At 38.6% G+C, this 12,495-nt stretch overlaps 2 protein-coding genes across 2 annotated transcripts; both read right to left on the reverse strand.

Moving 5' to 3' along the window:
• Positions 1-3,523: 3,523 nt before the first annotated feature.
• LOC149032557 (uncharacterized) lies at positions 3,524-4,168 on the reverse strand. Its single transcript, XM_089172772.1, has one exon. It carries the CDS (start codon positions 4,166-4,168, stop codon positions 3,524-3,526), a length of 645 nt encoding a protein of 214 aa, XP_089028898.1.
• Positions 4,169-4,251: 83 nt separating this feature from the next.
• On the reverse strand, positions 4,252-7,311 carry LOC149032558 (uncharacterized). The gene has a single exon (XM_089172773.1). It carries the CDS (start codon positions 7,309-7,311, stop codon positions 4,252-4,254), a length of 3,060 nt encoding a protein of 1,019 aa, XP_089028899.1.
• Positions 7,312-12,495: the final 5,184 nt, after the last annotated feature.

Genomic DNA, 12,495 nt, shown 5'->3' on the forward strand with positions numbered 1-12,495 from the left:
TTATTATTATTGTTATTATTAAAATTATTATTATTATTATTATTATTATTATTATTATTATTATTATTATTATTATTATTATTACAATTTTGAAATGTTAGTATTTGTTAGCTACCTACATCTCAAGGTGGGATCGTTTTCATGAGAAAAGAATTATAAAAAACAGTGAAAGTCCGTCGAAATTTGATCTATATTCCTAAACTTCATTATTGGTTCGATAATATTCATGCCAATAGTTTTGCAAAGAATATGGTCGTGTTGTCATCATTCCTACTCACTTCTCAAATCCTTTCGTTAAAGATATCTTACTCTGTATATTAAAAAATTAGAAAATACATCAGAGAAAAAAATTAGACAACACTGTAGAAAACATTACACCAGATGACAAACTCCATTCGAAAGCGAGTAAATTACTGTTACATTTTTCTTTTCCTTCTTCATAGTATATGTTCGCTTCATTAGGATTTAAATAAGTCTATTGAATTTCATTTTTATATGTTTTTATAAAAAATATACAAAGACTTGTATTGACCCAGGAATACAAAAAAATTTTATTAATTTTTATAATATTTACGTAATAAAGAAATTTATGTTTATTTTTTAATCAAATAAAAACAATTTTGACAGGCTGAACGCCCAGCGTTAATTGGTGGAGTTTACCACGGGTCCCAAACTCGAGACTCGTCAACACAGTTCCATAAACTGATACGATTCAATGCGTTCTTTAGATTTTTCGTTTTTCAGTTTTTTATTTGGTCGGGAGTATTTAGAAAGATAAGTTTGTGGTCCCAAGAATAAAAACGAAATATGTTATAAATAATAAGGGTCTCGTAGTGTGGCGCGGGCTACAGAGTTGAAAAAACATTTCGAGATAATATCTTTATTAGATCTCTCATTGCATTTTATCAGAACCTTCGTTCAGTCCAACAGTATTTTCCATATGTTTTTTGTAACGTCTTTATTTCGTCTATCCTAAAATGTTTTTTATACAGAGCAAGAATGTAGATGAAAACGTGAAATTGAAAAGCATACTAACAAAAATAATTTTATACCTGAGTTTCACAAAATGTATATTTTATATTTACTTAGTTTACGACGAATTATATTTCCCTCGATAAGTATTCTACGATTTAGGTGCTATCAATGACTATTGCAGTCAGCATTCCATTTTTATTGCTTGAATTTGGAAAAGTGTTATTTTTATTAACTATCCAACCCAGAAACCATACCGGTGACTTTTATATATATGGTAATAATATTAAAATAAATAAATCCTACAATTATCTTAGACTCTTGAAACTGTGCATTCGTCAGAGTTGTTTGAAACTTAGTTTTTTGAAGGTGTACGATCTGAAAGGATCGTACGGTAATTAGCAGTATTCAAAATTCGCGCGCATCCACCTCCATCGATTAAAGGTCTAGATCGATACTCATTGTGAGCATCGATCAACTACTAGTAACTACCGAAGCGCCCCTCTAGTCACCCCCACCTCTCGCCTCCCCACTTCTTACACCCAGTCCGTACACCCTGCGGGGCCAGTACAAAAGGACATTCTTCCAGTCCATTATAGAAAGCCTGTGAATACATATCAAATCAAAGGAATTAAGTTAAGTTAGTTAAGGAACGTAAGCGAAGCGAACGAGAGGTGAGATCTTTCCATTATATACATTTTATATCGACGGTATTTTCCCGCGTGGTAATACCACGTGGTGGACTCTCATTTTTATAATTAAACAACATCCAGGGTTTTTATGCCGCAAGGCTTTTCCCTGACGAGCCAATAAAAAAGGCATTGTTTCTTTGTTTGGCTCAACCACGTGTTTTATTTTACACCTTAATCTAATCCTTTATTCTCCACTTCATAGCATATAAGTAATGATCAGAGGAATTTTCATTGAAGAATCTTTGGTCAGAACATTTTGGTGCCTCCTGTGAGGTTTGAACTCACGACCCCTGGTTTACGAAGCAGTGAATAGACTATCACCACGCCGAGCAAACCGATTAGAGAACAACGAAGTCGAGAAAGTCCGCCATCTTGCGAACATCTTCATCGCCCAGCTCAACCATCATCACGAAAGATCTAGAAACGAGATAAGTAGTTTCAATTATCCGTGTGTGCGCTTATGCGTACACACCTTTGTTCATTAACATATATTTCAAGTGAAACTGCACCTTCGAATCCAGTAGAAGTTTGCAATTTCTAATATCATTATTCATTTATTCATCATTTGTAAGAAATTTCACATTAAGCTTTGAATCGATATATGAATAATTTAATTATTAATATCAACGATAGAAACGTATAGATTCACGAAATAGTCATTTCTTAATCACGCGGAAATCGCTTTATTCTCGTACAAAGAACGATAAGATTTTCGGCGGCTTCACCGCCACGCCACCTTCCTTTGTTTGAACGGGACTAGAACGAAGACGCCGTGACGTCATCGCCGGATATCCCATCTATCGGCATACAGCTAGCGACAGGATACCTATACAACACGTACGTTCCATACTCAGACTCTGGCTAATTGTGTTCTTTGCAAAAGAGATGAACATTTTGTATACCGGTGCCCCCGATATTATGACATGACGATACAGGACAGACTGACAACGATTCAACAGTACGAATTATGTCAGAATCAAAATGTTCTGACCAAAGATTCTTCAATGAAAATTCCTCTGATCATTACTTATATGCTATGAAGTGGAGAATAAAGGATTAGATTAAGGTGTAAAATAAAACACGTGGTTGAGCCAAACAAAGAAACAATGCCTTTTTTATTGGCTCGTCAGGGAAAAGCCTTGCGGCATAAAAACCCTGGATGTTGTTTAATTATAAAAATGAGAGTCCACCACGTGGTATTACCACGCGGGAAAATACCGTCGATATAAAATGTATATAATGGAAAGATCTCACCTCTCGTTCGCTTCGCTTACGTTCCTTAACTAACTTAACTTAATTCCTTTGATTTGATATGTATTCACAGGCTTTCTATAATGGACTGGAAGAATGTCCTTTTGTACTGGCCCCGCAGGGTGTACGGACTGGGTGTAAGAAGTGGGGAGGCGAGAGGTGGGGGTGACTAGAGGGGCGCTTCGGTAGTTACTAGTAGTTGATCGATGCTCACAATGAGTATCGATCTAGACCTTTAATCGATGGAGGTGGATGCGCGCGAATTTTGAATACTGCTAATTACCGTACGATCCTTTCGGATCGTACATACTCCCCCCGTTGAGCGTGTAACGATCAATGATATTCTTAATACATGTGTTGTGTTGTGTGCTTATTATCATCGATTTACAATACTTTCGACCTAGGTCATTGAATCACTTAAGTATATCGCTAGTTGTATAAGTTATTGAACATGTTCATTCGATTGCTTATGATATAACGCTAGACGTATTCGCTGAATCGCTCAGCGTATTTTTGCTGACTTAGTCAGCATTCTCGAATTATCGCTGGCCAGGCGCCTTACTTGTACGTACAAGGGAACCGTTGGGTCTTAAAGACAATAAAAGAAGTTAACAATGAATTAACAATGGACAAATAGTTGTCACATTACGCTTGACAATTCCGTGGACCGTCTTCACGGTAACCACTCGTACTACATCGTCTTCTCTTGGATGTACGTTCACGATCCGGCCTAACGGCCATCTCATGCAAGGTTGATTCTTGTCGATGAGAACGACGACGGTATCCTTTTCGATTTTCTGCTTGGGTTGTATCCACTTTTGTCGTTTCTGCAGTTCTCGTAGATACTCAATATGCCAGCGTCGCCAGAAATCTTGTCGCACTTTCGTGATATGTTTCCAGGAGGACAGTCGATTGGCTGGAGTTTGAACATAATCTTCCTCCGGTAATGTCGTAATAGGTCTTCCAACTAAAAAATGTGCGGGTGTTAGTGCTGTTACGTCATTCGGATCTGACGATATGGGGCATAATGGGCGTGAATTTAAAATAGCTTCGATTTCGATCGCGAAGGTCGATAGTTCTTCATACGTGAAGAGAAGTTCACCGACGACCCGTTTAAAGTGATGTTTGAAAGATTTGACCGCTGCTTCCCATAAACCGCCAAAGTGAGGTGAGAGGGGTGGATTGAAATGCCACGATATCCTATGATCTATCGCGAAATCACGGACCTTAGTTTTATATTCGTTCGATTCCATCAGGGCGTATAGCTCCTTTAACTGGTTGTTAGCCCCGACGAAGTTGGTTCCGTTATCAGAATAAACGTGAGTGGGAATAGTTTTCAACTTACAAACCGCCGGAAAGCGGCCAAAAAGGCATCTGTAGTCAGATCGCTGACTAATTCGATGTGTACAGTCTGGATAGTCATGCAGAGGAAGATGCACCCGTATATTTTAACGCGACCTTTATTACGGTACTTCTTTTCTTTCGCGTAGATTGGACCGAAGAAATCTACTCGGACGTGGCAGAATGCAGTGGCTTCCTGCACTCGCGAGCTTGATGAATTCCCCATTTTATACTGGATGCCGGATGCACGGAATCGAATGCCATGTACGCAATGACGCACGATTCTTCGCACTTGATTCTTACCGTCGAGAAGCCAAAACCGTTGTCGAAGAGCATAGAGGGTAGTCTGTATGCCAGCGTGAAAATTTTGTTCATGGAATTTTCGGATAAGGAGATCAGTGACGTGATGATGTGAGGGCAATAATATCGGACATCTCTCATAAAAACTTAAATTCGCGTTTCGAAGTCGGCCCCCGACTCGAATTAAGCCTTCTTCGTCGAGGATCGGATCTAACGCGGCTAGTCTTGTGCTCTTGACTCCCCCCGCTGTTTCTAATCTTTCCCTTTCGGCGTGGAATTGTTCGTCTTGTACGATCTTTAAAACGCGTCGTTCTGTTTCTGTTATTTCCGCCGTCGACAATTCTCCCTTATACGAGTTAGTTTTGAGCCATCGTCGGCATCGAGCCACAATTTTCAATAATCGCGCGTAGTTGGAGAATCGCTGAAACACATTTCCGGATTCGATTCGCGTCGTTAATACCGACAATTCCTTTACGTCCGGTAATTCGAGAATTTCCCCTTCCGTCGGGTTGGGCCACTCAGTCTCTGGTCGCGCGAGCCAGGGTGGTCCACGGAACCATGCCTCGTTCTTCAAAAAATCGCGCGGAAGTTGTCCCCTAGATAAAGCGTCCGCTGGGTTGTCCTCGGATCGCACATGTCGCCATATGATATTTTCACAGATTTCATGTATTTCGCGCACGCGATTCGCCGTGTATAATTTTAACGTGTTGGAGTCTCTTTTCAGCCAACCCAGTACAATCATCGAATCGGACCAAAAGGTTATCTTGTCGGGTTTCAATCCGCCGGCAGTTCGGACTTCTCTATATAATCGCGCGAGTGTTAATGCTCCGCATAGCTCTAAACGTGGTATAGTGGTATTCTTAAGGGGAGCGACACGACCTTTCGCGCAAAGTAGACGTACATATGTGTTACCGAATTTATCTCGCGATCTTACATATAAGCAGCCGCCGTAACCAGATTGACTCGCGTCGGAAAAACCATGCACCTGCACGTCAATCGGGTCGTCGAGTGTGATGCGTCTTTCTATCGTTAAACTGTCAATTAATGTCAATTGTTCTGCGAACTTTATCCACGAGGTGTGTAACGTATTGGGTACCGATTCATCCCAGTCGATATGTGTTTTCCAGCAGTCTTGGATGAAGATTTTGGCTGTTAGAATGACGGGTCCTAGAAGTCCGAGTGGATCAAAGATCTTTGCGACTTCGGATAAAATTCGTCGCTTGGTAATTCTTTCGCGAATATCTACTGGCGCGACGGAGTAAATTAAACAATCATGATGTGCGTTCCATGAAATACCGAGTGTCTTTAAGATAGGATTTTCCCCAGAGCAGAGCTCGACATCGATGTTTTTTATATCTAAATTTTCGAGTACCGGTCGGAAGTTAGACGCCCACTGTCGTATATTAAAACCGCCTCGTTTTAATATTTCAATAGTTTGATCGCGTATCTTTCCGAGGGTTTCGACATTATCAGTTCCCGTAATGAGATCGTCTACGTATAGATCGCGGTTAAGTATTTCGGCTCCGAGTGGATAATTAGCACCTTCATCTTTCGCGAGTTGTTTGATGGTTCGTATGGCAAGAAACGGTGCTGACGCTATTCCGAATGTTACCGTATTATGTTCGAACGTGCGAATCTGTTCGTTATGCCACCAAAATATCCGTTGATATTGGCGATCGTCTGGATGAATCCATATTTGCCGATACATTTTCTCAATATCCGCTGTTAATACGTACCGATATGTCCGGAATCGTAATAAATGTTCTACTAATGTGTCTTGTATTGTAGGTCCGACTAATAAGGTGTCGTTGAGAGAAAGTCTTTTGTCATTTTTCGCGGAGGCGTCGAATACGACCCGTACCTTTGTTGTCGTGCTAGCTGATTTGATAACCGCGTGGTGGGGAAGATAGCAACCCCCTCTGGATTCATCTTCGACGATCGACATATGTCCTAAATTGATATATTCCTGCATAATTCGTTCATATTCCTTCCGAAGTTCAGTATTCGCGTACAATTTCTTCCGAAGGTTATGGAATCGACGTAGAGCTATACCGCGTAGGTAACTGTAATCATGTCCTTCTTCGCGAAAAGGTAAACGCACAATATATCGTCCCGACTCATCGCGCTTGGTGTTTTGGACATAATGATTTTCACAATCTATTTCGTTTACCGGGTTCGATCGCGTTATATTCGCTTCCTCCCACAACCAAAATTTTTCTAACTGTTCTTTCAATTCGGTTGTCGCCAAAAACGTTTGATTTCTCTTACGATCGTCAGATTCGATTCCCCCGGCGACTACCCAACCTAATCGTGTTTTCTGGAGTATCAGATCGCCGCGTCCTGGTGATAAAGAAACTTGTCCTATTGTCATGAGCGCTAGTGTTACTCCAGAACCTATCAAGATATCGACGGGTCGTGGTAAATGGAACTGGGGATCTGCAAGTTTTCGATCGGACGGGATTTCGATGAGTTCTCGCGGGAAGATTTCGCTAGGTACCTGATCGGCTATTCTTGGAACGATGAGTAGTGAAAGGTTTCGGCTATATTCGTTATCTAGTGATCGAATGTTTATCTCGATAATGCCCGTCGTTTGAGTGGTGGTGTCGTTGATAGCGTAAATAGGGATCGAATATGGTTTGATCGGCAAACGTAGGTCTCTCGCGACTTTCTCGGTGATGAAGTGCGCGGCGGCACACGTATCTAATAGCGCCCGACATAGTCTGTAAGTTCCGTCTCCCTTTCTTACGCGGCACATCGCGCTCATAAGGAGTTGATTCGGTACACCGCGCGCATTGCTATTAAAGATCGGAGTGAGTCATGTGGGGGTGGGTTCAGTTTGGGAGGTTGACGCGGTCTCCTGCTTCGCGGAGGTCGTGGTCTTCTGTATCGCGGCCTTCCGTTGGCTATTATTCTTATGTAGTGATGTATGATGGGGTCGTTTACAGATTTGGCAATGGGAAGCGTTGCATGGACCTCGATGCGTCCGTAAGCAATTCTGACATAATCTATGACGTTTAACCACTGTCAATCTATTTTGTTCCGTCATATTATTGTATCGAGGGCAGCGATATAAAGGGTGTTCAGCTCGTCTACAAAGAATGCACTTCATCGTGGTATGAGTAAGAAATGTGCGTGTCGGACGTGTGTCCTGTCGTTTTCGCGGTCGTAAATTCACTTTCTCGGGATATCCACGTTTCGCGTGAGGTTCTAGGTTCGCGGATGTTGATGACGTTTCCAGCGGAGCACACGCACGCGCATATCGGGTTAAAAAATTAAAGAATTGCTCGATAGTCGGATATTCGTCGGAATCTATCTGTTTATTCCATTCTTGCAGCATCTCGGGGGGTAACGCGCGTTCAGCGAGGCGTACTGGCCAGACCACCGAACTTACATTATATGTCTCGAGTGTGGAGATGTGAGAACGCAGTTCGTTCAAGAATGCCGTTACGTCCTTTGCTGATCCGGCCTTCGGTCGGGATATGTCGATTAACGCGTCGACTACCCGAGCTAATAGTATCCGTGGCACATCGAACGCCTTCAATAAAGCTCCCCACGCGTCCTTATATTTTTCCCCAGTTAATTGATAATGCTCGATCGTTTGAAGGGCTTCGCCGCGAAGAGAGTCGCGAAGGTATACGTGTTTTTCTAAATCTGATATATCACTACGCGTGTCTACGAGGGTTAAAAAGCTAGATTTAAATGGGATCCATTTCCCTATATTCCCGTCGAATTGCGGGATCTCAATGCGCCGTAATGGTATTTGTTGATCGCGAGTTTTCGTGATATCGTTGCTTTCGTCAGCGTTATTCGGGTTGTCAACCGTGGCGGTATCGTTTGAATGAAGTTTGTCTCCGATCGCGCAATATCTCTCTATGATTGGAGTGTAACTATCGACTCCTCCTGCTTCGTTGATAGCAGTAACGCACTTTTCATAAAAGGTTTCGTATTTCTCTACTAGTGGTGCAAGTCGTTCGTAGCGCCTTCTTAATTCCTGCTTATTTAGATTTCCTTCATTGATTAGATTTTCGACGTGCGTTAAACCCAATTCTAAAACTAGCCGTTTTTGTTCGAGCTGTCCGAGCTGTTTTTGCGCTGCCATCACGAACCGTTATTAACTATTCTACTCTTCGAAATCTACTCAAATGAATTTATGATATTATAAAAATTTCTTTTGCACGAGTATATGACCGCGCGTTGGGTTCTTGATCACGCGAGTACGGTCCTGCTGCCGTAAATCGTTGGAGGGGGTGTCCGTTTATTGTCAGTGGTAGCCCGATGGAGGGGGTATGCGATCGTCGCTAGCTGTATGCCGATAGATGGGATATCCGGCGATGACGTCACGGCGTCTTCGTTCTAGTCCCGTTCAAACAAAGGAAGGTGGCGTGGCGGTGAAGCCGCCGAAAATCTTATCGTTCTTTGTACGAGAATAAAGCGATTTCCGCGTGATTAAGAAATGACTATTTCGTGAATCTATACGTTTCTATCGTTGATATTAATAATTAAATTATTCATATATCGATTCAAAGCTTAATGTGAAATTTCTTACAAATGATGAATAAATGAATAATGATATTAGAAATTGCAAACTTCTACTGGATTCGAAGGTGCAGTTTCACTTGAAATATATGTTAATGAACAAAGGTGTGTACGCATAAGCGCACACACGGATAATTGAAACTACTTATCTCGTTTCTAGATCTTTCGTGATGATGGTTGAGCTGGGCGATGAAGATGTTCGCAAGATGGCGGACTTTCTCGACTTCGTTGTTCTCTAATCGGTTTGCTCGGCGTGGTGATAGTCTATTCACTGCTTCGTAAATCAGAAGTCGGGAACTCGCACCTTACAGGATTGCACCAAAATGTTCTGACCAAAGATTCTTCAATGAAAATTCCTCTGATCATTACTTATATGCTATGAAGTGGAGAATAAAGGATTAGATTAAGGTGTAAAATAAAACACGTGGTTGAGCCAGAAGGTTTCACTTCTAACACGTGTGATCTGCACACATGATTTTTTTTTCTTTTTTTAAGTGTTTTCAATTAGTAATACTTGGTAAATTCATAGACAATTATAAGTATTGCTTTCATAGGCAATTTCAACAAAAAAGAAAAAAGTAGGTTATTACGGTGATGCGGTAGCAGGATCCGGGATATCTATGACATCTTTAAATTATAAAAATATTTTTAAGAAATCGAAAGACTAAACAGAGTAGAATAAGTTTCGAATAATTATTTTAAAAGTAAATATAAAAATATTCATTAAGAATGAATGGATTTACCAGCACGATTATACTTATTAGAAATATTCATTTATGCAATTTGCTTTTGCAATTCAAATTCTATTACGTATAATCTATTGTAATTATACTTTTATTCAAAAAATATCTTTTCTAAGGCTTCTGATAACCTATGACTTTACATTTTTTTTTTCTAGAAACATCATGTTTCTAATTGGTAGATAGAATAAATGATTCGATGCACTTTATACTTGTAAGTCCAAAGTTGCAAGGTAAAAATAATTTTTTAAGGTCTTACAAATCTGTTAAAATGACGTAAAAAAAACGTTATTTCTATTTATTATAGTTATTTTTGAAATACTTATAGAACATTTTTAAGCAAAATAAAAAGGTATAAATATTACGATAGAGTAGGAATCTATTACTTTAAAAAACATTTAATAGAAGGTAATATTTTAGATAAAATTTTATTCAACATTCTTGGTAAAGCAAAAATGCTTTTTTTTGTAAAGCATTTTCTTGTAAAGCATTATTCAATTATCTTCATCAAATAATAATGCTTTGTAATTGCATTGATAACAGTTAGTACTGCCTCCATAAGCTCCCTTAAAAAAAAAAAAAAGGATGTTTATACAACAGGGAATATTCAGGCGCACATAAGTACACATATTAACAATGCTTAGTTGAGAAGAGTTGAGTGGTTACAAGAGACTGCATTAAGAGAGTACTGTGATATTAGGAAACGCTGTATACTGCCTTCTATCTCATTCTCTCGCAGTCTAAAGCCTATAGATGTATTTATGTTTTTCTTTTCTTGTATTTCCGTTTCATCGAATATCAAATCACTCTAATTCTAAAAAATATTTTACTTTCAAAATATATTAATTCATTCAATACTAATATAAATATATTATAATGCATTCGCTAGACTTGGTTTGAGAACATTAAATATTTGTTTTTTCTTTTACAAAAATGGTTTTTTATATTATGTTAGGAATAACGTTTCTATTAGCACTATATTTGTAGATACAATTATTTTAATACTAAAATTTGCAACGACCTAAAGTGGTAAAATAATTTTCTACTTAGCTAGTTTTTTGCAGAAGTTTAAATGACGTTAAGAATATAAATTACTTTCGCATATCTAATGTACACGTAAGCAATTCTTGGACTTTAGTACTCTTCGACAGTATTGGATTAGCATTGAACGTCAACATGTGATCACAGTTTGAAAGGGAGAAGTGAGACCTCCCTTCCACTACATCCAGCCTATACTATTATTACGTAACACTCGTGCAGGTGACGACCTTTGAAACCACACATTAGAATCCGTATCATATTAAAATAATGCGAACAGATTATGAATGCCGAATTCACTCACATATAAAAACTGTCATTAACGAATGTCGAAAATGTTCGATATTTATTCGAAAACGTTTTACAAATCTATCAAAACTGGATTATTTTGTCTAGATCCTTGGTATATTTAATAAGTTTCCGGATACACTCTTTCATAAAATATATTTTATGAAATTTATTTATTTATTTATTCTTATGAAACTTATTTACTTATTCTATATATAGAAAAAACTAATAAATGACTGAAAAAAAAATTAAAAAATGCGATGCGGAGGATCTTCCTATTAAAATTAAGTGCTCATACTGGGTGAGAATTCTTCTAAGGTGTCTAGGAACCCATTTTTGCGTGGCACTTGAAAAAAAAAATAAAGTCATTTTTTTGACCCACCCCAATATATATATATATATATGTGGGGTGTGAGAATGTGAGTGAGAACACTTAAGCATGAGTGGGCCAGAGGGTACTTATCGGATATATTTAGGTAAAGGATAAACTATGTAATATAAACAGCCGAATAACGATAGAAAGAGCGTCACCCAAGGAAGTAAATTAATGAAAAGAAACCAAGAGGCAGTCATCGTTTAATAGCCGAGCAAAGAAGGCGTTTTATCATCACTTTGTATTTTTACTTCTTTATATTAAATATATTGCATATCCGTGAAGAGAGGTTTTTCTTTCTACATCAACCTATTAATAATACCGCGGAATTCTTTCCTTTTTAATTGTTAGATATCCTTTAGGAAGACTAACAGGAGAAGGGGTATCCCACATATATAATATGTGGAAGGTCAAATTGAAGCAGAAACACAAGATTGATTCATCTAAAATATAGAGCTTTTATTATTAACAATGTAACAAAATTTCTTACCCTAACGTATATTTGTCATACTTACCTAAAATATACAGGATCAACAATGTAGTGTTTATGCCTCACTATATTGATTGTTTTATATTTTTTCCAAAATTCTTTTAAAAAGGTGTTCCGCAATCAGCTGCTAGAGATAAACCCTTGTATCTATCTTGTCTATATCTCTTCTGCTCCGATATTCTACTCTCCTCTTTCAAACCACTCATCCGTTAAGTCGACCTCTCAAGTATAACCGTAGGAATTACCGACGAACAATGTATACACAAAGCTTACATATATACATTCCGTCTTAGAAAATCTAAGCACCAAGAAGAAGAAAAAAGCAAAAAAATGATTGCCTTCTACTCTATAAGAATATGTCTTAACACTAGAACTACCGACAGTTGAGACGTAGCTGTCTCTACAAAAACCGGTCAAACGACTGGTCCCTAAAAAAGACATAAAAGTAGAATAATTTTATATTTATTGACTTAT

This window comes from Polistes dominula, unplaced genomic scaffold, assembly GCF_049000335.1.
Source record: "Polistes dominula isolate Pdom_NZ unplaced genomic scaffold, Pdom_raw_medaka contig_23, whole genome shotgun sequence".
Lineage (NCBI taxonomy): Eukaryota > Metazoa > Arthropoda > Insecta > Hymenoptera > Vespidae > Polistes > Polistes dominula.

Excerpts from the sequence above, each read along its gene's own strand:
- LOC149032557 (XM_089172772.1), bottom strand. The coding sequence starts at position 4,168 with ATGGAATCGAACGAATATAAAACTAAGGTCCGTGATTTCGCGATAGAT.
- LOC149032558 (XM_089172773.1), bottom strand. The coding sequence starts at position 7,311 with ATGTGCCGCGTAAGAAAGGGAGACGGAACTTACAGACTATGTCGGGCG.